The 27,895-nt window shown below is 40.7% G+C and overlaps 1 protein-coding gene across 2 annotated transcripts; it reads right to left on the reverse strand.

Annotated features, from left to right (window-relative positions):
• LOC138398927 (kynurenine/alpha-aminoadipate aminotransferase, mitochondrial-like) lies at nucleotides 1-27,895 on the reverse strand. 2 transcript variants are annotated; one of them, XM_069493379.1, is made up of 13 exons: nucleotides 27,439-27,895; nucleotides 26,478-26,646; nucleotides 25,384-25,516; nucleotides 21,128-21,202; nucleotides 16,644-16,853; nucleotides 14,685-14,750; nucleotides 8,881-8,963; nucleotides 8,322-8,418; nucleotides 7,387-7,448; nucleotides 6,455-6,519; nucleotides 4,804-4,910; nucleotides 1,198-1,299; nucleotides 1-257 (listed from the first exon to the last, which is right to left on the reverse strand). In XM_069493379.1, the coding sequence occupies exons 1-13, from the start codon at nucleotides 27,503-27,505 to the stop codon at nucleotides 216-218; spliced, it is 1,278 nt and encodes a 425-aa protein (XP_069349480.1). In that variant the 5' UTR covers nucleotides 27,506-27,895; the 3' UTR covers nucleotides 1-215. The 2 variants fall into 2 exon arrangements, with proteins under 2 accessions (XP_069349480.1, XP_069349481.1); XM_069493380.1 differs by having other exon boundaries at nucleotides 26,478-26,629; nucleotides 27,410-27,895.

The following is a 27,895-nucleotide window of genomic DNA, read 5'->3' on the forward strand; positions in this document are numbered from 1 at the left end:
TTGAAAATTAATCAGAAGTCATATTTATAAACACATGATGGCCATCTCGTAGATTTAGAGGCACTTTAAGAGTTGTCTAGTTGAACTGCTACAGACAGGACATGTTTGAGGAAATCCAATCTGTAAGTCTAACTCCAATGACCATTTCTTCCTGCTAAAACATGGAAATAATTTATTGGAAAAATCCATGAGCAGAGTGATTAGTTTGATTTTTTTCATAAAGATTCTTTTATAATTTGGGCTAATATCTTGAAGGCCTAAAAGAGAAAAAGAGATAAGAATTAATTAAACTAGGATGTTACTTTGGAGAAGTCTGTCATAACTTTAAAAATCCAAACAAAGTATCCACTTGAGATAAGGCAATGAAAAGTCAAGTATTAAAACATCAGCTTTATGTGGGCAGGATGCCATCAGCGCCTGCTAAAATATGTACATAGAAGTACATCAGACTTTCAGGATTTTCCTTTTGTTTTTATAGACCTCAAGATTATCTTTTTCTATTTTACTTATATCAAATTATTTTACATTTTTATATAATCTCTCACCTGCATATACATTATAGCTTTAATTGCCCACCTCTATTTACATAAAAGCAGAGCAAACTTATGAAAAGCACATTTAATGACATGAGACAGCAAGTGAGTAAGGCATAGACCAAAAATGGCCAACTGCAGGAATGGGTATGAACTCTCCGCAAGTTCGATTTATAGCTCTCAGCCCTGTTCGATTTATAGCTCTTCTGTTTGGATTTCCAGATACTTAGTCCTTAGGACATTGTTTCTTTGCTTTTTATTTTGGTTAAAGCTGGACTGTGATTAATTTAAGAATATTATTCTACTTGACCCTGCAGATACTTTTTTCTTCAAGAAAGAGACTGATGACTGTCATGAATTTGTACTTTTGCCTCATGGTAACTCAATGAAGGAAGGAAAGAGATTTTCCTCCTAACGTGTTGGTAATTTCCCAGCACTGTTCAGCAGGTTCTGAGAAATTATTCACGAAGACAGAAAACTTTAACTCCATCTCAGTCTCATCTGTTTATAAAAGTCTAGCAACAAAGTACGAGTCTTTTAATGGTGGTTCCTGACTGGTCGACTAATATCTGGTCTTTAGAAATCTAAAAAGACATTAAGTACTGTTCTAATTCACAAAGTAAACATACACACTAAGTTACTCTGCAGAGACTACTGTACTCACCACATCCATCTGCTCTGGAGATGCTGAAGAGTAGGATAGTCTCACGTAAGGTCTAGGAGCCGAGCTATCGATGTAGAAGCCATTTCCAGGAAGTATTAACACCTAAGAGAGTTTGTGGAAAATAAGTAATGTGCCATTGAAGAAAAACTACAAGAAAATATAGGTAAACTTAATCTCAGAGTGGGAAGGATGTTTTAAGTTTGAATGTGTTGCTCTATGAGGGCTGTCTCCTATAGAGACATGTAAGATCTCAGGAATTTTGCAGGGCTTTGCCCTAAAGGAATATGTGAACGTTAGTTCGCGTATCGACAGCTGCCTTGCCTCAAGAGGGCATCTCACAGCTCAGCAGCGCTTTCCATAGTGACGCTGGCTGTCTCAGACCTGTCGGCTTGTGCCTTGCTTCTGTATGGAGCCACGGGATGAGAACTGATCGAAGAGTGCCCGCCTGACACACAGACAACAGACAGATGCGGCTAAAAGCAATTAGCCTAAAGGACAGTTCCTGCTTCACTCCCGACTACCTGTCTCAATCCACAAAAACTAGATAGAGAAATATAGAGCTGCTATATTTCTGTTTAACCTTTCTGCTAAGTGATAGCTTTATTTTAGAACTTAGAAGTTTGTCTTAGAAAGATTTTGTAACGTTTACTCACGTAGATAGGGTTAATTAAGGGATCTCTAGACACTTTTTGGGAGACTTTTAACCTAAAACGAACTACCTGTTATTATGTAGATCTGTTACCCCCGGCAACCCATCACTGTACCAATAAATACGGATGTGAAACTTCACTCGGGGCCTCCCAGCTCATGGGAATGCTGGCGGTCTCCTGACCCCCCAACTGTTAGAAAATCTATTCTTTATAAAACTGTACTTTCATCTCTGTGTATTCTTTTATTTCTCTATTCTATTATTTTCTACTATTTCCTTATCCTTTACGATGACCCCTGCCTAAGGGACCCGAATTTTTGCTGGGAGTGTAGCTAACTCCCTGCATGAATGCAGTTCAAGAAATCATAAGAATAAACATTAATTTATATAAAAATTGTGTATGTCATACAATAAACAAAACTATATGCACAGAAACAGGAAAATGTTTACAATAAATATGGCAAATGCCACCTCCTGTAGATATATAAGGAATCCACAGAAACAGAGAAGAAAAAGACTCAAATTCTGGATTTAATGTGCAAAGGAGAACTTACTAAAGAAACAGAAATAGTAATAATCACAAACATTTAACCTAACTAGAAAAGTAATATAAATTCAAGTAATGAGATACCATTTTTAAGTAATCAAGTTGGAAAGTGAGTTTTAGGCTGGGACCTGAAAGGTAAGTGTTGGGCAGGGAAAATGTGGGGAACAGCACTTGAGAAGATACAGAGTCTAAAGGCCCTGAGATGGGAAGAAAATTGGCGAAAAGAACTGAAAGGAGGCAAGTAACTTAATCCAGAAGTGAAGGAATAACAATACTCAGTGAGTGCGTGAAGACGTGGTGGCGGGAACAGTGGCTGTTCTTGGTGACCACTGTGGCAGACACAGCTCCCTGACTGCGAACTCCAGTTCCTCTTCCTGGCACTCACACACGCTCATTCCCTGGCCTCTTTCTAGTCATGTGTGGCTGCCTGAGAGACTTCCATCCAGTGGATATGAGCTGAAGTCGCGTGTGCTACTGCTAGGCCTGCCTCACAGAGATCTTCCCGTGTGAGATCCACACGGGCTCTTTCCCTTTTGTAGCGATCCTGGAGTCCGTGTGTCGCAGACTGAACAGCTACGAGATGGAAGGACACAGGGTCTCTGGATCACTGGTGGAGCAGAGTTGCCTGAAGGTCTCATCTTCGAATTTGATGTGAGTCAGAAATAAACTTGCACTGTGTTAAGTCTTTGACATTTTGCAGTTTATCTTTTATGACAGCATCAGCCAGCACAATGATGACCTTCAGACGCATTAAGTAGCTGCCTGTTGTGACACAGTATAAATCTGGGCACTGGCAGTGGAAAGCAGAGGAGTTGGGAGGGAAATGATTTGGGGACAAGATCTGTGAGTGGGTTTCTGCCACCTTCATTAATAATGAAATGAAAGCCATCGTTTCTCCCAATGTGGTGGAAAGGTTCTGGGATGTACCAGACGGAAGGAGCTGTAAGAGGAGGAGGGGATGGTAACAGTCTCTTTGCAAGATGAACAAGACCTGGGCTAGGGCACTGTGATGAAGGTGGAGACTATTGGGACAAGGCAAAGGCACATGTGATAGGACATAAGGACTAAATGCAGGGAACTGAGAAAAGTACAGTGAAACACAGAGTCTACATCCTCAGCACCCAGCTCAGAGATACTCACAGAGAGCCACTTACCAAACGTTTCTGATGATAATGCCAGCAATAGAAAAGCAAGGTATCAACTCGATTTGTTATACTATAAAGTATTTGTAAAATAAGGTAGTTAAATATTTATTAAGTACCTCCTGCATGCTGGGACTGGGATTAGAACAATGAACAAGTCATCAGTCCTGCCCTCAAGGGAGGTGGCTGGAGGGGATGAGGACTTTCCCCAGGTGTGGAGCGAGGGCTGCAGTCCAGGCAGGCCGTCTCCAGGTCCACCTTGCAGAGCACCTGTGTCCTGGGCACTGGCACAGCACTTTGCCACCGTCCACCCAATCTGCGCTTTAGTACTTACTGCTTCAAGGCAAGTGATTCCAGAAACAGATCTCAGTGTTTACAAAAGATTGACAGACATGGTAACGGAATTAATTAATGGAGAAGGCAAAATTTATTTGGTAAACTGGAAAGTGGCACAGAAAAATATTTAGCATTTTCAGCTTAATCAATGTCCCCAAATGAAATCCAAGTAGACTTATAATTTTATAAATAGAAAGGGAAGAAAAAAGAAAGCTAGAAGACTTTCTCCTGAGCTAATTTGAAGTGAAAAAATCAGGAAATAAACTTTTCTGTGTAATCTAACCATGTGAAATAAGTGCACAGCCACAACACCAGAAGAACACAAACAAGCTCTTCAAGAAATTATACCACAAATAGTCACGAATCCGGGTGGTGAAAATATGGGCTATTTAAAAATTTTTTCATTGTGCTTTTATGCATTTTCCAAATTTCCTACTGTGAGTATACTGTACTTTCCCAATCAGGAAAAAAATCCCTCCATTTTAAATACTAATGGCCAATACGCATCGAGCATCTTCTAAGCACTCTGCACATGGTGCACCATTTAATGACCACAGCACCCCCATGAGGGAGGGATTCTCACTGTCTCTATTGCACAGATGAAGCACCAGGAGGGGAACGTGCCCAAAGCCACACAACCAGGAAGGCCTGGAGCTGGGATTCCAACCCAAGGAGTGGGGCTGCAGGGACTGCTCTCAGCCACTATGCTAATGACCGTATTGCCATTAAGTTAGACCAGATGGATAATTACATAACCCAAAAACCTGCTATGATTTTAATAATGAGATAACATATCTAATATTAGAACATTATGAGTTCAGAGGTGGGCAGCAAAAAACATCTCTTTCCATTTCCATTCAAGTAAAAAATGACCTTAAAGAGAAAGCATAACTTTGCTTTAGGCTTCCCCATCCCTCATCTCCCGATTTTACCTCTTTCTTAATGAGTTTTTCTTCAATCAGTTGTTTTGCATCAGAAATGCCTTTAATTTTAATCCATAAAAACATTCCAGCAGTAGGAACGTGCCACTCTGCCAAATCTACAACCAAAAGCAGAGAACAAATGTCTTCTGAAGGAAGGATTTTGGGTGATATCAAGATGCTGAACGGCATAATGTAGTGATTATGAACGAGCATTTCCAACAAGTTCCTTGGGTGACTGCATTTTAAAAACTGTCATTTTAAGAGCCCTGAAAACTGATGTTCGCTGTTTCATTTCTGAGAGTCTGTGTGGGTGGGGAGGTGAGAGGCGGGGGAGACTGAGTCGCTCACGTGGGCACATTCCCCAAGGACTCAGCTTGGGTGCAGTGCAGGAAATGCAGAGCCTCCCTCTCTCAAGTTTAGAAGGGGATTCTCCAGCTCTTCCTGGAGCCTCCCAGCATCTCAATAAATCCTATCATTTACATATAATTTAGAAGTCCAATGGACTAGAATTTTATCAGAATGTCATTAATTATGCAAAGATGTGTTTAAAATTCAAGAATTCCAGAAGCATTTGTAGGCTTTATGCTTCATTGAGTATTAGAGAAATCAAGAAGACAAGATAATTTGATTCCATTACTGTCTTTTCTAAAAACGAAAACGGTATTGATTAAAACACTTTCTTCAGCACTTCGATGCAAGAGGTAGAATAGTACTTTTTTTTTTTTTTTTTTTTTTTTTAAGACTCTTGCTCAGTTGCCTGGGCTAGATTACAGTGGTGTCATCATAGCTCACTGCAACCTCAAACTCCTGAGCTCAAGTGATCCTTCTGCCTCATCTTCCCAAATATCTGGGACTACAGGCGCATGCCAGCATGCCTGGCTAATTTTTGTATTCTTTTATTTTTGGTAGAGATGGGGGTCACAGTGTTACTCACGCTGGTCTCAAACTCCTGGTCTTAGGATCCTCCTGCCTAGCCCTCTACTAGTGCTAGCATTACAGGCATAAGCCACTGCACCTGGGCTAGCATAGTACTCTTATAAAAAAGATAATGATTCTATTTTTACCAAGACTTTATAGGGAAAGAGATATGACAGAAAAGAAATTAGTATGTTTGGTTTACTATTCCTTATATCAAAGGCATTTTCATAATATAATTAAAGCCTTTTAATTCATTTGTCTTTTTTCCATAACAAAAAATAAAAACATCCTACAATCAAATTAGCAATAGATAATATTAGATAAAGTAGGTTAATGATTAGAAGGCAAATATGCTGTAAGGAGAGACTACTTCATCTTTATACAGTTTAGTTACAAAAGAAGTATATGGCTTATTTGACAATTCTTCTATTTGAAGCAAAATTTTGAAATTAGTCTCAAATTTTTGGATATGGAGGTTATTTAGGGTTTAAGTAAGTTATTGCTGGTTGACTTTCATATTTTTTTTTTACATGACAAATTCTATATAGCAGAGGTGAAAATGGTAAAGAAGAAATAGGTTTGTATATTTTGCCTTCTGGGATCGCTTATAGGGCACCATGTCCTTGGCAAGAATGTTCCTGGGATGGTTTCTTTCCACCAGGACTGTTAATCACACGCAGCACTCACCACCCACTCACACAGGTGCTACTTTCATCCTAAGGGCACTGTACGTTCCACTCACCACCCAACCACTTGTCGGCAGCTGCCAATATTGCATTTCTCTGGTTCCTGTAGAAATCAATAACCCTAGAAGAAGAAAACAATGAAAAGGATGTACTCAGTACATTCACTGCAGGAACAAAAAAGGCTCTGGAGTCCAGGCTGCAAGAATTTGTTTTCTATCTTAATGGAAATGTTGACTACTTGATAAGAGAACAGAGTGTATTTGCTTGACTTATCATCTGGTGATGAAAATTTTTACCACTGTCTTTCTTCATTTATTGTGGAATAATTTCAAAATGAAACTTAATAAAGGAAAGTCCATTTCTATGTAAAACATGGAACCTAGAAGTCGGGGATGTAACAGGATCAATCTTTGTGATTAGTTGTCTGAAACAATGATCATCATCTGCAGGGTAGAACACTCAGGATCAAAGAAAACAGCACTGACATGATGAGTCACTGGTCTGGGAGTGAGGATACCCCATCTCTCCTTATTTCTGAACGGCCTAGGAGGTACCACATTTACATAACTAAAATAACTCATCACTTGCACCAATATACTCATCATTTAGGCAAATTACGTTTTCAGTCCTCTGTGCTTGAGCCAAATCCTGAGTCATGTGTCCCTCATGGTTGACTATTAAAGAAAACATTCATGTGTATGCACAGTTTACCCTCTCAGTCAGCTAAATAAGGGAATGCTAAGCTGTGGGGATTTTGGATCGCCTTGAGTGAGGGCGGACTGCTTTCAAGCCATCCCTGGGACGCTCCTGAAAAGGCTTTCTAGGTGAAGTGCGAATAAAGCGAGTGGACTTTTGACTTCTGATAGACTATTCCTCGTCTGTCTTAGGATTATGAAGGAAGAATAAACAACCAACATTCTGAGTGATTTGTACTATGTCCACTGGGCTCCTATTTTGTTCATGAATGTTTTAACGGCTGATTCAATACCTGTGTACGTGAGCCAGGAAGCCCTCTTCTCCCCACTGCTGTAGAAGCTGTGATATCATGAGCTAGAGTAAATAAAACAATAACAAAAGTCATGGTTCATACCTTAAAAATTTGATGTTTTTCAAAGGTAAAATAAAACCAGTCCTGATTACATGTAAACCACCATGAGGATGTAACAAGCTGAACCTAGCTTATAGAGTCAATGATTTATAATAAATGTTAATTAATAATGATGAGAACAATAGTCAAAATAATAAATATTCGTAACATACTTGTTATATGCCAGGTACTACTGTAAGATAATGTATTTTAGCTAATCAATTCTTCATAAATTTCTACTTTACTAATGAGAAAATCACAAAGGTTAACTTTTGTTAAGTCACACAGCCAGTCACAGAGCCTGGACTCAAGGTCAGACTATCCAGCTACAGATCCAGCCTCTGAGTTAAAATACTACAATGCCTCTTTCTCTACAAAATGTACATGGCAGATGAATAAAGTTATGTATCTGGAGATCCTATCTCTAAAATAAGAGTTCTAGATGTTATAAATCAATGGTTAACTTCTGTTTATAACAGATACGAAAAACCTGGAAAAAACTCCCCACTTGGTAAAACAAGGGGACATCTGCACTTTATGGAATGTACTATGTCAAACAAGTGTCCTATTCTGTACAAACTTCTCTATTCATATTCTTACAATTCACAAGGTTGTGTTTGGGATGGATCCAATAATTTCTCAAAGTATGTGAGAACATTTACACATTAAGAAAATTAATTTTACTTTATTTAAATAAAAATATATTCCAATCAATGTCTTTAGGAGAGGTTAGCACATGTTCAATGAAGGAAAACTAAACAGGTTTGGAGTCTGTGCTATCATCTATTTTTTATTTTGATTGGATCAAAAAAATCTGTATCCTAAATTGTCCATACCTGGTTAAAAGTGCTGGGGTGCAACGTTGACACTTGTGTGTGAAGAACAACTCTCTCTATCAGCGGTTTTGGGCCAGTTAAAAACCCTATTCTCAACCTACACAAAAACAGAAAAGACACAGTCCCAATCCCACATTAACAATTAATGTATATCACTGTCTTGATTTCATTAGGAAGAGAGCTGTGACTTGAGGGGAAATATATCTAGACAATTAAAAAAAAACCAAAAAGACAAACTGCATTTTATTCCCAATACAAATTTAAGTAGAAGAGTACATTTAAAACAAGTGTGACGGCATCATTCCAAATGTGCTCTCTCACAGATGATACCAAAAGCCCGGCCAGTCCCACTGCAACTTTAGATTAACGGCCAGTGTCTGACCACTGGAGGGCAATAGAGAGAGAAAAGGCCTATATTAACACTAATAACCAAACTAGTGTTTCAGGGCAAGTGGAACAGAAGCATCTTCAGTGAAAAGAACTGTGTGGACCAAAAGATACTGAGGTACAGTGTCTGGCTCATTTCGATGGAGCCTCACGGTAGAGACATGGGCCTTACCCGGCAGAAAGGACTTTGGAGAAAGAGTCAGCTCTGATGACTCGCCCGTCAACATCCATGGAAAGAAATGTTGGTGCCCAGGGCTAAAATGAAAACACAAACAAACAACAACACAACTGTTGGTTTGGGAACTCTGTTAGTCACTGCATGATTACTTCGCATACCGAGGGGACAGGGCATGTTTTTGCATGACAGTAGCACAAGTGTTCTCTCACCTTTATTTCTACCCTTTAACACGGGACAGGAACAGAGATCCATATTCTTTCATAAGCACCTACCTGTCTCCATGGCTTTTTTGCCAAACACACACACACACGAGGCTCCTTCATTGGCTCCAGTTCCATTATTAGACATTTAGAGACACCTCAAACAGGCCCTCCTCGCCACAGAGGTTGAAACCCAGGATTAACAGACTTAAAGGAAGAAGTCAGGAAAGACAAGTTTGCACAAGACCAAAACGTGGAGGGCCAGGAGCAGTCGCAACTGTGCAGGGAGAGACGCTGATCCTTAGGGCGAACGGGAAAGATGAGAATGAAGGCGAGAAATGGCGTCAGCAGGACATACTGACTTCAATATTTACTTCAAGAGGAGGTACAAACGAGAACAGGGGTTATGGGCATGGTGAGAGTGGGAGTGTGAGTAGAAAGAAGTGATGTTCTGGTAAACAGTATAAAGAAATCAAGAGTTTCAGGCTGGGCGTGGTGGCTCACAGCTGAAATCCTGGCACCGTGGGAGGCTGAGGTGGGAGGATCACTAGATCCCAGGAGTTGGAGAACAGTCTGAGCGACAGAGGGAGACTTTGTCTTTACAAACAATTAAAAAGTTAGCTGGGTTTTGTGGCGCACACCTGTAGTCCCAGCCACTCAGGAAGCTGAGGCAGGAGGATCGCTTGAGCACAGCAGTTTGAGATTGCAATGAGCTATAACGACACCACTGTATTCCAGCCTGGATGACAGAGTGAGACCCTATCTCAAAACAAAACAAACAAAAAGTTTTTATTTTTTCTCAGTATATTTAAAGAGGGAACTGAATCCAAGCATATGTTCTCTGCAGCCCTGAGAACCAAGAAAGTGTTGATTTTGAGGAATTGGGTATTAATTGTCTTATTGCTACTACTGTTAGAAAACAGTAATTGTGAAAAGTAGCGTGTGTGTGTGTGTGCGTGTGTGTGTAAAATGCAGTGAGAGTGAATCTAAAAGCCCATTATTTTGCAGGTAAGATCCAGGACATAAATGACAGGGTGGCAAATATGTGGCACGCTGCCTGTGATGCCTCCTCCTGTGTCCAAAGTGGACATCACTAATTGAGCACAGGCTCCTCCTTCTTCAGTTTGTTTTTCAAAATATTAAGGAGGTACAAATGTTTTTGATATATAGACAGCTTTCATAATGCTTGAATCAGGGTTTTGGAGGTGCGCATCACCAGAATAGTATTCATTGTACTCAATAGGTAAGATTTTGTCCCATTCCCCTACCCTACGACCTTCCTGGTTTTCCATGTCCTTTATATCCCTTTGTGCCCATATGTGCCCATCATTTTGTTCCCACTTATACAGTAAGGACATATGGTGTTCGGTTTTCCATTCCTGAGATACTTCACTTAGGATAATGGTCTCCAGTTCCATCCAAGTTGCTGCAAACAACATTATTTCATTCCTTTTTACGGCTGAATAGTATACCAGGGTATATACATGACATTTTCTTTATCTACTCATGAATTGATGGGTACTTAGATTGATTCCACATTGTTGCAATTGTGAATTGTGCTATGATAAATATTTAAGTGCAGGTGTCTTTTTCTATGAAATGACTTCTTTTCCTTTGGGTAGATACCCAGCAATGAGATGGCTGGGTCAACCAGTAGGTCTACAGATCTTTGAGAAATCTTCATACTATTTTCCATAGAAGTTGTAATAATATGCATTCCTACCACCAGTGTCTAAGATTCCTTTCCCTCTGCATCCATGGCAGCATCTATTGTTTGTTGACTTTTTAATAATGCACATTCTTATAGGGGTAAGATGGTATCTCATTGTAGTTTTAATTTGCATTTACCTGATGATTAGTGATGTTGAGCATTTTTTCATGTTTCTTGGCCATTTGTCTATCTTTTTTGACAAAATTCTGTTCGTGTCTTTTGCCTAGTTTTTAATGGGGTTATTTGTTTTTTTCTTACGATTTGTTTGAGTTCTTTGTAGATTCTGGACATTAGCCCTTCATCAGACATATCTGATGAAGGGCTAATGTGTGTGTATACACACACACACACATACATATATAAAAACTGTATGTATATAGTTTACAAATATTTTCTCCCATTCTGTAGGTTGTCTATTTGCTCTGTTGATTACTTTCTTTGCTATGCAGAAGCTTTTTAAGTTAACCAAAGTCATTTATTTACTTTCTTTATGGCTGTAATTGTCTTTGGGGTCTTAGTCATAAATTCTTTGCCTAAGCCAATGCCGAGAAGAGTTTCTTCTACATTTTCCTTCAGAATTCTTATGGTTTCATGCTTTACATTTAAGTCTTTTATACATCTTGAATTAATATTTGTTAAGTGGTGAGAGACAGGGGTCCTGTTCCATTCTTCTGCATGTTGCTATCCAATTTTCCCAGCACCGTTTATTGAACAGGGATTCTTATCCCCAGTGTAAGTTGTTTTCTGCCAAAGATCAGTTGCTTGTAGGTAGTAGATGGTTTATCTGGGTTCTCTGTTCTGTTCCATTGGCCTATGTCTCTACTTTTATACAGTACCACGCTGTTTTGGTTATTATTAATATAACCTTGCAGTATAATTTGAAGTCAGGTAATGTGATGCCTCCAGATTTGTCCTTTTTGCTTAAGATTGCTTTGGCTATTTGGGCTTTTATTTTTTTGGTTCTAAATGAAGGTCAGGATTTTCTCTAGATCTGTAAAATAAGACTTTGGTATTTTGATGTGGCTTGCACTGAATCTGTAAATCGATTTAGTCAATATGGACATTTTAATGACATTGATTCTGCCAACTCACGAGCAAGGGATGTTTTTTGGTTTGTTAGTGTTGCTTGCAAATTTTTTTTATCAATGTTTTGTAATTCTACTTGCAGCAATCTTTCACCTGCTTGGGTAAACCTATTCCTAGGTATTTTATTTGTAGCTATTGGGAATGGTATTGAGTCCTGGATTTGACTCTCAGCTTGACTGTTAATTGGTATATAGAAATGCCACTGATTTGTGTACACTGATTTTTTAATCTAAGACTTTACTGAATTTATTTATCAATTCCAGGAGTCTTTCAGTGGAGCCTACAGGGTTTTCTAGATATCAGATCATATCGTCAGCAAAGGGGGATAGTTTGACTTACTCTTTCTCGATTTCTTGCATGATTTCTCTGGCGAGGACTTCCTATAGTATGTTGGATAAAAGTGGTGACAGGAGTCACATTTGTCTTGTTTTAGTTCTTAGGGGGAATGCTTTAAACTTTCTAGTTCTTAGGGGGAATGCTTAAACATCATACTATTCAGTATGATGTTGGCTGTGGATTTGTCACAGATGTTTTTTATAATTTTGAGGTATGTTTCTTTTATGCCTAGTTTGTTCAGGTTTTTTTTTTTATCATGAAAGGGTGACAGAGTGTATCAAATGATTTTATGCATCTACTGAGATGATCATATGGTCTGTTTTTGTTCTGCTTATGTAGTGAATCACATTTATTGATTTGCATATGTTGAACCATCCCTGAATCCCTGGGATGAAACTGACTTCATCATGGGGGATTATATTTTTGATATGATGTTGAATTTGGTTTGCCAGTATTTTGTTGAGGATTTTTTCCACCATGTTCATAAATAATATTGACTTATAGTTTTATTTTTTGTGTTCTTTTCTGGTTTTGATATCAAGGTGATACTACCTTCGTAGAATGAGTTAGGAGAATTTCCTCCTTCTCAATGTTAAGGAATAGTTTCTGTAGGATAGGTACCTGTTCTTTGTTGGTTTGGTAGAATTCAGCTGTGAATCCGTTTGGTCTGGGGTTTTATTTGGTTGTGAGATTTTTTTATTATTGCAATTTTGCTGCTTGTTATTGGTCTGTTTGGGATTTCTATTTCTGCCTAAATCAGGCTGAGGAATTGTGTGTTTCCAGGAATTTATCCATTTCCTCTTCATTTTCTAGTTTGTTTGCACAGAGGATTTCATAGTGTTTAGGCATGATATTTTGTATTTCTGTGGTGTCGGATGTAAGGTCTCCTTTTTCACTTCTAATGGAACTTATTTGAGTCCTTTCTATTCTATTTCTTGTTAATCTGGCTAGTGGTCTATCAGTTTTATCTTTGGTTCTGCCAGTTGGTGCTCTGGGTAGCCACCTTCTGGCTGGTGCACATAACCAATGTGTGTGGCCCACCACATGGCATATGGGTTACAGGGGTATGTGGCCCACCTATCGGTGTGCAGGGCTTGGAGGCCTTTTGCAAGGAGTGTAGGTCCATGGGAGTGTGGACATCTGCGTGGCATGGAGGACTGAGGAGCTTGTTCCACTGGTTGGCATGTGGGATCCCACGGCGTGGTCTGCCCTCAGGCACATGGTTCCACAGGAATGTGGGCATCTGCACAGAATTCAGGTCTGGGAGTGTGAGTCTGGTCCATGGTGGGGTGGGCCTTTGTGCAGGGGTGCCTGGGCCCCAAGGGCTTGCTCCATTGGTTGGTGTGTGGAGCTGCAGGGGCTGGGCTGCTGGATGGCTGGGACTCTCTCCTCACACAGGTCCCACCGAAGCTGCTACCATGGGATCACTCAAGCTCCTTGGCTCAAATTCCCTGGTTGGGGGTGTGGCTGGCTCCCAGTTACTGGTGTGTGAGAGCGTCTGCTCTCCCTGCCCCATCCATGGCCTGGCAAGGGGCGATGTTAGGGCAGGTGCAGTAAAGCGGATCCCTATGTAGACGTGGAGCTCTCTCTCCTGGAAAGCTCAGTGGCGTCAGCTGTGTCAACCCAGAAACTGAGGCCAATGGGACACTGCTGAACCTGATCTATGGCGCAACTTCACCACAGTCTTGAAGCACTTCCCCAATTAGCATGGAGGCTCAGTGGGGGCTGGGGACCCCCACAGGTCGAGTCACAGTGTCTGTGTAGGGAGCACAGGGCCCCGGGGCTCCATCCATTATCCCTTCCCCATGTGTAGTGGTCTCCCCCAGGTACCTTCTGATCTTAGCGAGTGGAACTCCCTCCCCTCATTTCCTTAACTCAGACCGTCTCCCATTGATTTGCTGATGATCTAGAATGCTCTAAGATGGTCCATCAGTAGGTGGGCATCTACTGGCAGTTTTCACTCTCTCCCAGAAAGCTGCATATGTGGGCTGCTTCTAGTTTGCCATCTTGGCCCTCTGCTTCAGCTCGAACACAGCTTCCTAATCCTTCTCAAACACTGCTCTAGGTAACCACTACCCAGACACTGAAGTTGACACCCAAGATGAAACTCACTTAACATCCCTCGGATGACACTGAAGGAGCTACGAACTAGGATGTGGAGTTCAAGAAACCGATCAGCCCTGAGTCACTCTCTTTGTCCAAATGTGTGGAACAGAGAGACAGCTACTATTTTGAAGATAAGTAATTTCTGGAAAAAGCAGCAATGCCAAAAATGCTAACTATTAATCCCATGACAAAACTGGAAGACTGAAATGTGAAGTGGCAGCAAATTAATCTTAATTCACTTAGTTTCAATGTAAAATTGGATTAGCTCTGACTGAGCAGCCAGGCTAATATCCAGTGCAGTGCAAAAACTTTCAACAACTTACCTTCTAATAGTGACATGAGTTCACATCATCGCTTACCTTGTCAAACTGGACAAAATAGTACGGATCATCTTCTATTATGAGGAAATCATATTTTCTTGCAAGCTACAAAAGGTAAAGCAATATATATAGTTCTTAAAGTAATATATTTCTTAAGAACTATCCAAAATTAAAGTCATTTGGAATCATAATTCTTTAACAGTATAATAATTGTGCTTATTCATTGATTCAAGAACTGAATGTCTCCCATCCTAGACCGAGAGGATAAAGAGGTGAACAAGGCACTAAGGCCCTTGTTCTCATGGAACGTAACACTCCAGTGGGCAAGACAGAATAGACATAAGCCAGTGGACACTGGGCAGAAGCAATATTAGATGGGTGGTTAAAGTGCTGGGGAGAGCACTACGACAGGTGACATCTGAGACAGAGAGTGGCAGGGGAGCTATTTTAGGTCCAATTAATGGGAAGCCCTTCCTGACCAGGCAATACCAGAGATCAAAATGACAGGAACGATTCAGCTGTGCAAATACCAGGGAAGAGAAACCTAGACTGAGGGACGAGTGAGGGCAAAGGCTCTTGGGTGAGCAAACCACCTGGCATGTTTAAGGGCCAGAAAGGCCAGTGTGGCTGCCCTAAGTGGGCTGCAGCATGAAGGATATGAGATAAGGCCTGAGAACAGACTGACCTTGTCACACAGCTCTGCGAGGCAGATAAAGGAATGTGGAGTTTGTTTTAACCCCAAGCGGAAGCCACTGGAAGGCTGTAACAGAACCATGAGCCTGGCCGTACTCTGACATTTCAACAGGGGAGGGATGTGACTGGTTAGGGACCAGGACAAAACGCAGCAGGGTGCAGTGGGCACAGTGCTGTAGGAGTCCAGTGAGGGCGGGTGGCAGCTTAGAAGATGGGGACAGTGATGGGGGTGGAGAAAAACGATGGATTTGGATAACGTGGTGAGTCCACAGGGTGAACTAGATGTGGGGAGGGGGTGGGGAGAGAAGGGAAAGAGAGGAATAAAGGGGAGCTCCTCACGCTCACACTGTTTGTGGGGTTGGGGAACATGAGGGGTTGTGGATTAGAGGTTTGGGTGGGCTGGAGAAAATCTGTTCTCTTTTGGCCACGTTAAGTTTGAAATGCCTATTAGACATCTGTGTGGAGGCATGAAGTAGAAAGTTGGATACAGAAGTCTGGAGCTCACGGAAGAGGAAGAGGCAGGGACCAGGCACCGCGGCAGTCGTCACTCACAAAACTGGGCCAGGCTGTCTAGGGAATAGGGCAGGTATGTAAATAGAGAACTCAGGACGGAGCCCAGGAGGGTATAAAAAATAAGAATGAGACAATATTTTGAACCTATAAATTTTCCAAATAAAAGACACTGGATAAAATCTTCCTTGCGATCCCACTGCACATGAATAAATTCTATGAAGTTTAACAAGCTTGGTACTTATAAAGCTATTTGTAGTAAAAGGTTAAAGAAGATAGTTAGGTACATTGAAGAGCCTTTCCAAAAGGCACATTTCTCTTATTTTTCAAAGATTTCTGTAGAGCTCAATATATGTTTACTTTAAAAGAACATTTGTAGTGAAAAACTAGGCATTATAGGTATCTCAATGGGATTTTACAAAAGAGGAGCATGTCTCTTATTTTTAAAGAATTCTTTGTAACCTAAATGACATGGAGTAGGGAGCAGAAGAGACAAGTTAACACTACAAATATAAAATTTTGAAACTCAAACTTGGGGTCAAGTATTAAATAATTTCATAATTTAATAGATAGATAATGCTATTTTTGGTATTAAATCAAGGGAAAAGAAAAATCTCATAATTAACAAAAGATTAGAAATTTATTGCATCTAAATTGGCATAGATGATCCCTTTTATGATAAATTATCTTCCTTAAAAGCAAGAGGCCAATAAGAGAGGGAACTGGTAGTTAATTTCTTCTAAAACTCAGCAAGAAACAGGCCCATAACTACATGAACACATTCTTTTAAAATACCTCATAGATTTCCTTTTTGCGGTCACTTGTCAATGAGGTTCCAGAGGGGTTGTTGCCATTTGGGACGGTATAAAGAAATTTGGGGGTGTTTTTCTTGGGGTTCCTTGAATCTTCTGGCTTCCATCGGGAAAGTGTTTCTCGGAGGGAGTCTGGAATAATCCCGTGTTCATCACTGGCAACGGTCATGATGTTGCAGCCCAGTGGCTGCAGCTGTTGGGCCCAAAAGAAAGCACAAGAGCCGACACCATCACGAAATGGCAGCACCACTGTTTCTTTTTTTTTTTAAATACTAACCAAGAATGTGACCTTTTATACCTTAAACATATCAACCTGCACTCAGCTGTAAGCTCCTAAGGGGTGAGATTATGTATTTTAACTCTGTTGTTCCCTGGGGTGGATCACGTTATTGATCAGAAACAGCTCCTCTCCCTTCCCAGAGGACGGATGCCACTTCCTCACCCCGGTTCTGTCAGGCTTGGCCGTGTGTCTGGCTCTGGCCATACATGCTGGGCAGAAGTGTGATGTGTGTTCCTGCCAAGCAGAAGCTTTAACACCCAGCTGTGGTTCTCTCTCTTCCCTCTGCTCTAAGACTGGCAAGGCTCCAGATAGGGGCTGCTTCTGTCACCTTGGGGCTTGGAACGAAGATGCCACGGGACAGAGCTGCAGCCGTCTTGTGGATGTGTCGTGTGGGAGAGACAAACCTTTGCAGCTGTAAGTTACAAATCATTGAGTGTATTGGAGTCATTTGTTACACAGCATGCGCCAGCCTATTCTGACTGAATTCTCTTTACAATTATAAGAAGAACTGGTTCATAAAGCAGGTGTTTATTAATGAATGTCTTTTGACAGAATTAATGAATCACATGATGCATCTGTTGTACTCCTATATAAAATAACTATAAGCAGGGGTGATATTAAAAATATTTAGCAAGCAGTACAGCATGGGCACATCAGGGACAGGGACACAGGTGGAACAGGGTCCTCGAGGCCCCCTGCTATGCCAGCCTTACTCTGGGTCATGTGAGGTTCAGTGTGGTCCTAGGAGGGGGCCCAGGGACACAGGGTGGTGGTGGGACAATGAAGGAGATGGGCAGCTGGCCAAGTGGTACAGAAGTATTTCAATATTTTACCAATTGCTACCACAGACTGGCATCTACTGGCGTTGCTTGTGGACATAGTTTTATAAAAATGTTGTGGAGTCTCATTCATGGATGAACATTAAGGAAAAAAATAACAAAAAGTGAGTGAAGTTCTCTGAAAAAAATTTCAAAGGAAAAGCAAACACTCTTTTAGCAGTTAAATGTAGAATTATGCATAAAGTGGGAATACTCCAGATCTTACTTATGACAATTTAAAAGGTCCTAGACTTATGAAGCATATTGACCATGGACAAAACAGATCAATACTGGTCCATAAAATAAAGAGATATTTCTTACTAGGACATTTCCTCATAGCTTGGCGTACAGTTTCTGTTTGGGCACGTGAAGACATTTGTGGGTGGGTGCATGCGTGTGTTTTTGCAGACACCATTTGGCAATTTAAAGGCAGTATGTAACCCTCAATCTTAGGAGTTTAGGAACATAAATAATTAGTATCCCATCAAGAAAAAGCAATTTTTTTTTATTGTAGTAAATATGTATATAACAAAAAATTTTGCCATTTTGACTATTTTTAAGAGTATAACGCAGGAGCATTAATTACATTCAGTGTGTGGGTACATCCATCACCTCTATTTCCAAATTTTTTTCATCACCCCAAACAGAAACTCTGTACCCATTAAGTAATAACTCTTCATTCTCCACAGGCCCTGGTGACCTCTACTTTCTATCTCTACAAATTTGTCTATTCTGGATATTTCATGTAGGTGGAATAATACAATATTTGTCCTTTTGTTTCTGGTGTCATTCAGTTAAAATGATGTTTTCAAGGTTCATCCACCCTGTAATATGTATCAGATCTGTGTTCCTTCTTCTGGATGAATGCTATTGTATGAAGATGCCAATTTTGTTATCCATTCATCTACTGATGGGCATTGGTTTGTTTTTGCCTTTTGGCTACTGTGAATAATGCCGGGACGCACATTTACATACAAGTACCTGCTTGAATCCCAGTTTTCAGTTCGTTTTCAGTACATACCTAGGAGTGGAATTGTAAGTTGTATGGTAATTTTATGTTTAACTTTCTGAGGAATTGACAAACTGTTTTCTGCAGTGACTGCACCATTTTACATTTCTACCAGGCAATCATAAGAGTTCTAATTTCATCACACATTCCCCAATACTTGCTGTTGCCTGTTTTTTTCTTCTTCTTTTTTTTTTTTTTTATAGTAGCCATCCTAGCAGGCGCAAAGCAGTATTTCACTGTAGTTTTAATTTGCATTTCTTTAATTTTATAAACATTTTTTGCTCCAAGCCTCAGTCTTACAAAATAACCAGACCGCACATACAGCTTTCTTATGTTGATTACATTTTTCTAATGACTAATGATGTTGAGCATCTTTTCATGTGCTTCCAGGGCATTTCCATGTCTTCTTTGGAGTAACATCTATTTATATCCTTCTCCATTTTTTAATTGGGTTGTCTTTTTATTGTTGAGTTGTAGGAGTTCTTTTTCTATTCTTGATATTAAACTCTTATCAGATACAGGATCTGCAAATATTTTCTCCCATTCTGTAAGCTGTTTCTTCAGTTTCTTTGTAATGTATTTTTATGTACACAAGACTCAAATTTGAAGTCAAATTGTCTATTTTTTGTTGTTGATGCTCATGTTTTTCATTGTCATAACTAAAAGAATCCATCACCAAATCCAAAGTCATGAAGATTTGCCCTTATATTTTCTTCAAAGGGTTTATAGTTTTAGCTCTTACATTTAGGTCTTTCATCTATTTTGAGTTAAATTTTTATATGGTGTAAGTTAAGAGACTCATTTCTTTCTTTTGCATGTGGAAATCCAGTTTTCTCAACAGCATTTGTTGAAGAGACTATTCTTTTCCCACTGAATGGACTTGGCACCCTTGTCGAAATCCATTGGATTTATGGGTTTATTTCTGGACTCTCAATTCTATTCCATTGGTCTATATGTTTTTCCTTTTGCTAGTACCACACTATTTTGATTATTATAGCTTTATATAGCTTTTGAAATTGGGAAGTGAGTCCTCCATATTTGTTATTTTTCACGATTGTTTTGGCTATTTGGGACTCTTAATGTCAAGTATGAATTTGGGGATCAGCTTTTCTGTTTCTGCAAAAAAAGGCTGTTGGAATTTTGATAGGAATTGCATTAAATCTATAGATTGCTGAGGGTAGTATTGACCATCTTAACAATATTCAGTCTTCCAATCCATGAATAAGTCATGTCTTTCCATTCATTTGGGTCTTCTTAATTTCTTTCTGCAATGTTTTAGAGTTTTTAATGTACAAGTCTTCCACCTCCTTTGTTAGATTTATTCCTAGCTATTTTATTCTTCTGGATGCTATTATAACTGGAATTGCTCATATATTGCTTTATAAATTGATTTTACAAAAGTAACCTAAAACTTGGAAAATAACAAGAATCCATGAAGTTAGAATCAGCAGAGCACAAAGGCCATCTCATTCAATCCCCCTACACTAAGCTAGAATTACCTTTACAGTATTTGTATTAAGAGGCAATCAGGAGCAACTCTGAGCACCCGCAGTGACGGGCCAGGCTTTGCCTCCTTATGAAGTCAGGTATGGCCAATGATAGAAAGTTATTACTGAGTTAAAACTGCTTTCCTTGGGTTCCAGTTCTATCAACTTCAGGTCATGTACAAATCTAATTCTTCTGTCGCATGGCTAACTTTTATATATTTGAGGACATTTCTCATGTTTTTGTTGAGTCTCTTCTATTTGAGGAAAACAGCTGCAGTTCACATAACCATTCATCACAAGGTGAAGCTTCCAGTTCCCTATTCACTCTGACTACATGTCTCTGAATGTGGTGTAGTTTGTGGACACTTCCATCCTAAAGCAGAATGTCCCAGACAAACATAATTCCCAGTGGTGAGTTCTGAGCAGAGCACAGCAGGAGAGGATGATGAGCTTCCTCATTCTGGATATTACGGACCCACTGATTTAACAATGGAGTGGAAAGTCCTAATCATACAACATGAGTTTAGAGTTATATTAAATTGACATATAACATGGTTATTCTTAGGCATATGGTAAGGAAAGATGGTAATGAAAAAATAAGTTTTTGCAGTTTAAGTTACATTTCAAGTAAAATATTAAAGAGTACTGGACATGATTTTGCACAACCTAATTTTAGTGTCTATACATTTGGACTTTAAAAAAGAAATGTATAAAGCAGAGGGTACAGTTTACATATTTTGCATGTATTATTTAAGATTCTCCTATTTACAGATGAACAATGCTATTTTATTTTTCAGTGGATAGATATCTAAAGATGCAATGATTTAATCTTATTTATTATGAGTGCTGCTTTTTATAAAAATGTATACTCACAGTTTTAAGTGTTCCTGAATAAACAGGTTCATTTACAAGGATATTATCTCCAGGGTTAACGATCATTTCAAACACCTAACAAAAGCAGAACAGGTCAGCTTGTTAGTAAACCTAGGTTTGTACAGTCTTTATGCTCATAGTCCTTTTTTTTTTTGAGTTTATATGATTCTATAGTAGGAGCTGGCAAATTTACATTAAAGGGCCAAATAGTGAATAGTTTGTAGGCCATAGTGTCTGTGTTGCAACTACTGATCTCTGCCTCTACACTGAGAAAGCAGCCACAGACAATGAAGAAATTAATATGACTCGGTTCCAATAAAACTTTACTGACAAACTTGGATAAAGAGCTGGTTTTGGCTCTCAAGCCATAGTTTTCCAACTTGTTCTTAGGTAAGGAGAAAAAGAACACAACTGGTTTGGCTCCTAAAATTCATTTATTCCTTTTATTGCTGCTTAAATGTCTACTATAAGACAGGCTTGTATACGTACTAGAGATAAAATGATAAGCAAAATGACATAGTTCATGCTCTCATGGAGCTACCAGTCCATGTGAGAGCTAGACACTAATCAAAGAACTACCCAATAAACATAAAATTAAAAGCAGTGGCGAGTGCTATTAAGTATAGACGCACGAGGGTATTGTGCATCATTGTAGGAAGACCTGGGGATTCAGGGATTCAGGGAAGGCTTCCCTGAGGAAGGGATGCCTTGGTGTAAGTGGTGACGATGGTTACATTTTGAGACACGTAAAGAATTCTGTGGCTTGAGGTGGAGTGTAAAGAGGAGAGTGGGGAGATCAGACAGAAGAGGGCAGAGACCGTGCCGTGGGGCACTGGAGCCAAGGGTGGCGAGCAAAAGTTTTAAGAAGGAGGTGGGGAAGGGGGTCACATTGTCAGACATGCATTTTGAAAAGATCAATCTGGCTGCAGTAAGAAAGATTAAAAGAACGGCAAGATTATACATGGAAGGTTTGGGAAGTGACTGCCACAGTCCTGGGGACATTTGATAAGGGTCATCTGAACAAGTGCTGTGATGGTGGAGTTTTAGAGAAGAACAGGGAGGTATTTAGGAAATGAAAACCAACAGAACATGATTATGGACTACAGGGGAGTGAGGAAGAGCAGGTGTCAGGAACGATGCTGGATTTCTGGCTACTGAGAACAGATAGATGGTGAGGTACCACTGCCATTCACTGAAATTCAGAAACAAAAAGTCCACATCTGAGCAAGATGATGAGGAGCTATTTTATGTGAGGAGCCTTTGAAACATCCTGTGGTGGTGTCAGGTGGTCAGAGGGAAAAACAGATCTGGAAGGAGTGTGGAAGGTGCTAGCACATGGCTAATCACAGGAGTGTCAATGAGGTACCCAGGCAAAGTCTACAGATGCAGGATGTTTGAGGCCTGGGCCAGAAGGATCCCCAGTAAATACTGGCTGGGCAGGGGCACTGCAAGGGAAGCAGGGCAGGGGGGCTGGAGGAGAGCCAGCCAGCCAGCCCGGTGCTGAGAGCCGGAGGAGGAGAGTGCTCCAAAAAGGGCGGGGAGGTCAACAGTGTTCAAGGATAGTTGGAGGTTGAGTAAGAGAAGGTTTGACACAGCGTAGGAGATTGTGTGGATAGTATGATGCCCACTGACACCAACATAGCTAGGCAATAGATTCCTCCAGCTTAAATCAAAGGGGCCTGTTATTACCAAATTGTACGTAAGTCACAGAATAATCCCTTCTCACCTAGCGATGTTTTATAATCCACACTCAGTTCGAGCTCTTCTTCCTATCATTTTAAACAACCTACATCTCACAACAAACAGTAGAGCCATTATCAATTGAGATAAAAGATTTGACTTTGTCCCCCAACTTGGCCTGTGATGTTCAATTTACCTTTTCCTTATGAGCTTTCGGCATTTTATGACAAATGGTATCTTCCTTTGTAAAGCAGATAATTGATTTAGGTTATACAGAATATCCTAGGACCAAAGAAATCACTACCGTGGCATATGCCTTATCAACAGATCAAATGAAAACCTAATTACAGTTTGCCCTGTAAAAACAGGGGTTTGAACTAGAAAATGACAAGGGTGATCCACTTCCACGAATAAATAGCAAATATATTTTCTCTTCCTTTTCATTTTCTTAATAATATTTTCTTTTGTCTAGCTTACTTTACTATAAGAACATAGCATATAATACATATAACATGCAAAATACGTGATAATCGACTGTTTATGTTGTCCATGAGGCTTCCAGTCAACAGTGGGCTATTAGCAGTCACGTTTAGGGGAAGCAAAAAGTAATATGCAGATTTGCACCAGTGTCTGGGGTTGACACTTCTAACTATCCCTGCCTGCCCTGCACTGTTTGAGGGTCAACTCGAAATACATTTTCCTCATGAACTAGGGGACATACTAATTTCAAACATCCTAAATTAAAATGGAAGGTATTTGGCAGCATTGTTTACTAAAGACAGAAACACAGGAGCCTAAAATAACATCCATCCTGGAGAACAAAGGGGAAGAAATATAATTAATAAACTAGATTCCTACTACGGCCTCTGTTAAGCACGTCTCTAAGTCATGAGTTACTGATGTAGTTTACCATCTATGCTCATTTGCTTCTTTAATGTGACTGGTGTTATGAAAAAGAAAGAAGGAAATGTCTGGAACATCTTTCTGAAGGAAAAGTTCATAGTATCCTTTCCTAAGAAAATAAGTTAATTGAAAAAGACTTTTATCCATCAGTTCATAGAATCACAGGTTTCTCTTCAAGCAAAAACTTGAACTGTAGCTAATCCTTTTACTTTTCGTAATACAGAAAGAATAAAGAAAATGTCAAGCGTTAAAAATCTTTGAAAAATATTTTTATTACTATACTTCATTATTTCTGTAGTAATAATTCAATTAAAATTCATTAAGGTGAAGCAGATTATAGTTTTCACATTTCCATCAAAAAGAAGAAAAAGAAAGCTACTCTGGTTTAAGAAAATAAGAGCCACATTTTAATCTAGATGTGAGAGTGCATATAGAGAATCTTTGTCCAGGAGTAGTAATTCTTGAAAAAGAAAAGAAAAAATGACACAAAATGGAAGACCACAGGTGTGGTCTCTTTACTGTGGAGACTACCTGGTGGAGGTTACCTCTGTGGACTTTCTGCAGCCCAGAAGGGGGGCAGGTGGAATAAGTGATGGGGAGGGAGGAAGGGAACTGGCCCAGAGAGAGAAGTCAGAGTCAGAGACGTGTAAACAGATCTCGAGAAGGACAGCCAAGATGGGGACAAGATACCAACAGTGGCAAACACAGATTCCACAGACAAGTCAAAAGAATAACATGTTCATCTCAGGAGTGTGAGGATATGCTCTTTCAAGAATTTAAAAATTGCACTGAAATTTCATAACTACAGGCAGAAAACAAATGTAACCTGTATCTTTAATCAAGATGAAATTAAGCAGTGCTCACTAAGCTTCTCGTAGGAGCTGGAACTCCCTCAGTGGGGCTCTTGTTTTAATGACTCATAGGTCTGGGTCTTGACCACATGCTCTGTATTTAGAAAAATCAGTACTGAAATCAGTATTGAAATAAAAAAAAATATCAGGCTGGTGAGTTCTATTAAGAACAGATAAATTTTGAAAGTCCTTGTGTTCACAATGAGGGAAAGTAGAGAGAAATACTGATAGATTAACCTAAAGTATTTCTACCTGCATTTTGCTAACAGTCAACATCTCTGGCCCCCCAACACATACACACTCCTCCCATCCTATGTCTTGTCTTGGAGTTCCCTGTTTATAATTCCAGGTGATAAGAAAGACTACCAGTAATCCACAAAACATGATCGTCTTGTGGCTAAGCAAGAGATGAGTATATTTACCAGCATATTTCATTCTACACATAGGCTACCTTTTCCTTTCTGTCTGTCTTTTTTTTTTTTTTGAGACAGAGTCTCACTCTGTTGCCCAGGCTAGAGTGAGTGCCGTGGCGTCAGCCTAGCTCACAGCAACCTCAAACTCCTGGGCTCAAGCGATCCTACTGCCTCAGCCTCCCGAGTAGCTGGGACTACAGGCATGCGCCACCATGCCCGGCTAATTTTTTCTATATATATTTTTAGCTGTCCATATAATTTCTTTCTATTTTTTTTAGTAGAGGTGGGGTCTCGCTCTTGCTCAGGCTGGTCTCGAACTCCTGAGCTCAAACGATCCGCCCACCTCGGCCTCCCAGAGTGCTAGGATTACAGGCGTGAGCCACCGCGCCCGGCCTCCTTTCTGTCTTACCTTACAAATTCCTTCTTGGCTGCCAGTCATGACACATATGTCCATTTGTCCTTGACTGGGTGGATAGTGGACGGTGGGAGGATTATGCAATTTTACTTGTAACTGTTTTAGCCAGCACAAAAGCTCTGGAATTCTAAAGCATAAAATGTAAAATGTAAAAATCATAGGAGTAGGCAGGAAATAAATGGTAGTTTTATACCATGCACTTTATACATTCAATTAAAAAACTCTTAAATGCTTTTTGCCAGTATTAATATTCCCATTTAAAAGACAGGCAATAGATTGAGACATTAGGAAATTTACATAAAGGCAATCAGCCAGAGATTCTCATAAAGGCAATCATTTAATGAATGAGCTGAGATTTGAGTTATATGTTTCTTATCCCAAACCTGAAGTCTTTCTTTTACACTAGAGCATTCACTGCATAATCAATTCTTTGTTCCTTCTCGGAAGATTTCTATGACAACCTAGAAGTTCAGGCTCAATATGTTCTTTGCATCATGGAAAGAGAAGCCTATGTATATGTTACATATCATATAATTTATATGCAAATAACATATTTCAATATATTTTTCAATCTCATAATAAAGTTTTAATAAAGTATAATTTATAGACTTTCCATAAACTATCCTTTATTATTAGAAGAGCAGCTAAAGAAAGTCTCGAGGTATGCATTTCAGCTTGCCTTTAATAAATTAAAGACATTTGAACCTGAGGGCAATGTATGTGTATCCCTGCTTGTTTAGAAAGAGAACATAGTTATTAAAAAATTGCCTGGGGACTTAAAAATCTCTGCTTCCTGGATCACACATTGCCTTTCTCCCAATGTGCTTCTCCACCCAGCTGTCTCCTCACTGTTTCAGACTTAGCTCAAATGGTCCTTCCTTGCAGAAGCCTTCTCTGACTCTCCCAGTCACTGAAGGCTGAGAAGTAATCACTGAGGAGCATTAAATATTCCTCTTGCTCTTAATTATTCTTTGAAAACTCTTCTCCAAACCTTCCTAGCCATTGAACATGCAGTTAAAAAAGGCAAAAATCACCATATCAATGGGCCTTAGACTATTTCTCACGAAAATGAGCCAATGAAATTATACCCAGCACTTTGAGAATACTGAAGTGCTCTCTTCATCATCTCTTCTTCAAACTGGATGGTCTTTCCACCTTCCACAGTGATGACAGCTGTCTTAAAGGGGAACATGTTTGGATTTGGTTCTCCAGTACCCATGTAGATGGCCGATTTTAAGTCCTTGCCATATAAATCAACTACGATAAACATGGAAAAGAAGAAACACTTTCATTGAATATTGTTATAAAGATAGTTATACGCATTTTAGTCAAGAAAACTGTAAAGTTGAACAATTTCTAGTGATAGAATGTGCTATCGCCTAAATGTGGGTGTCCCCTCCAAAATTCCTATGTTGGAACCTAATACCCAATGTGATAGTACCAAGAGGTGGGGCCCTCAGGAGGTGATTAGGTCATGAGGGCTCCACCCTCCTGAATGGGATTAGTGCCCGTACAAAAGAGACTGGAGGGAGCACCTTTGACCCCTTCTGCTTTGTGACTAGGCAGCAAGAAGGCTCTGTCTATAAGAACCAGACACAGAATCTGCTGGCACCTAGAGCTTAGACATCAGGAAAACAGCAAGGGCCAAAACAGCGGGAGATTCTCCTCCAGGTAGCCCCCACCTGTCCGTCGAGCCTCAGGGCTCCCCCTTTCCCTCCCATTTACTGGCCCTCCCACTCCGCACAGAACCTGCACACTGTGCCACCGCCACCTCCCAGGAAGAGCCTCTCTGGGCAGCAGGACGTGCCCACAGCAGCGCCGGCCTCTCTCTACCCCTGCCCCTACTGCGCCCCAGCAGGAATACCCTACACCCGCCTTCCGTCCCAGCCCCCGGTCTTTGGGGACAAGGGCTGTGCCTATTTCATTTCTGCACGCACAGCCTGGCCCGCAGGGCGCGCTCGCAGGTGAATGAATGAATGAATGGATGAACGCGACCCAGCGGCACCTGGTGGGACCCCGCCCCGGAGGGGAGTGGGGCCCGGTTCTCACTCAAGGTTCGGATGGCAGAAGGCTTCCTGGCCGCGCTCGCTGCCGTGATGAACCGCGGGTAATTCATGTCTCCGACAGCCACGCACGCGCCTTCCTCGGCGGTCGGGGCTGGAAAAACCAAACAGCGCAGTCACGTTCCGCTCAGTCCGCGCTCGGCAGCGCCGCGTCGGCTCCCGCGCGCCGGGCCCGGGGGCGCATCGAACCCGCTGGCTGTAGGCCGCGCTCGGTCTCTGCGTTCTGAGCGGCCTGGGAGGGTGGTCGGACCGCAACGTCCCCTCGCTGAGGAAGGGTCCGTGCCTCGGCCCATGACGCCAGCCGCGCGCGCCGCCCCGTCCCGTGTCCTCGCCCTTGTTGTGCGGGGACAGGCACGATCGCGAGGTACTTGCAGCCCCAGACCGGCGTCTGAATCAATTCAAAGCTGCTTGGATTGTTGACCTCGCAGCTGCGCGCTCCTCCA

The sequence above is a fragment of the Eulemur rufifrons genome, chromosome 18 (genome assembly GCF_041146395.1).
Source record: "Eulemur rufifrons isolate Redbay chromosome 18, OSU_ERuf_1, whole genome shotgun sequence".
Taxonomy (NCBI): domain Eukaryota; kingdom Metazoa; phylum Chordata; class Mammalia; order Primates; family Lemuridae; genus Eulemur; species Eulemur rufifrons.

Bases quoted from the DNA above. Each gene is read 5' to 3' on its own strand.
- LOC138398927 (XM_069493380.1), bottom strand. From the start codon at position 27,505: ATGAATTACCCGCGGTTCATCACGGCAGCGAGCGCGGCCAGGAAGCCT. The intron at 8,964-14,684 runs GTAAGCGATGAT...TTTTCATTTTAG, and splicing joins ATTTTGTCCAGTTTGACAAG to CCCTGGGCACCAACATTTCT. The intron at 258-1,197 runs GTGAGTACAGTA...TTTCTCTTTTAG, and splicing joins CTCCAGAGCAGATGGATGTG to GCCTTCAAGATATTAGCCCA.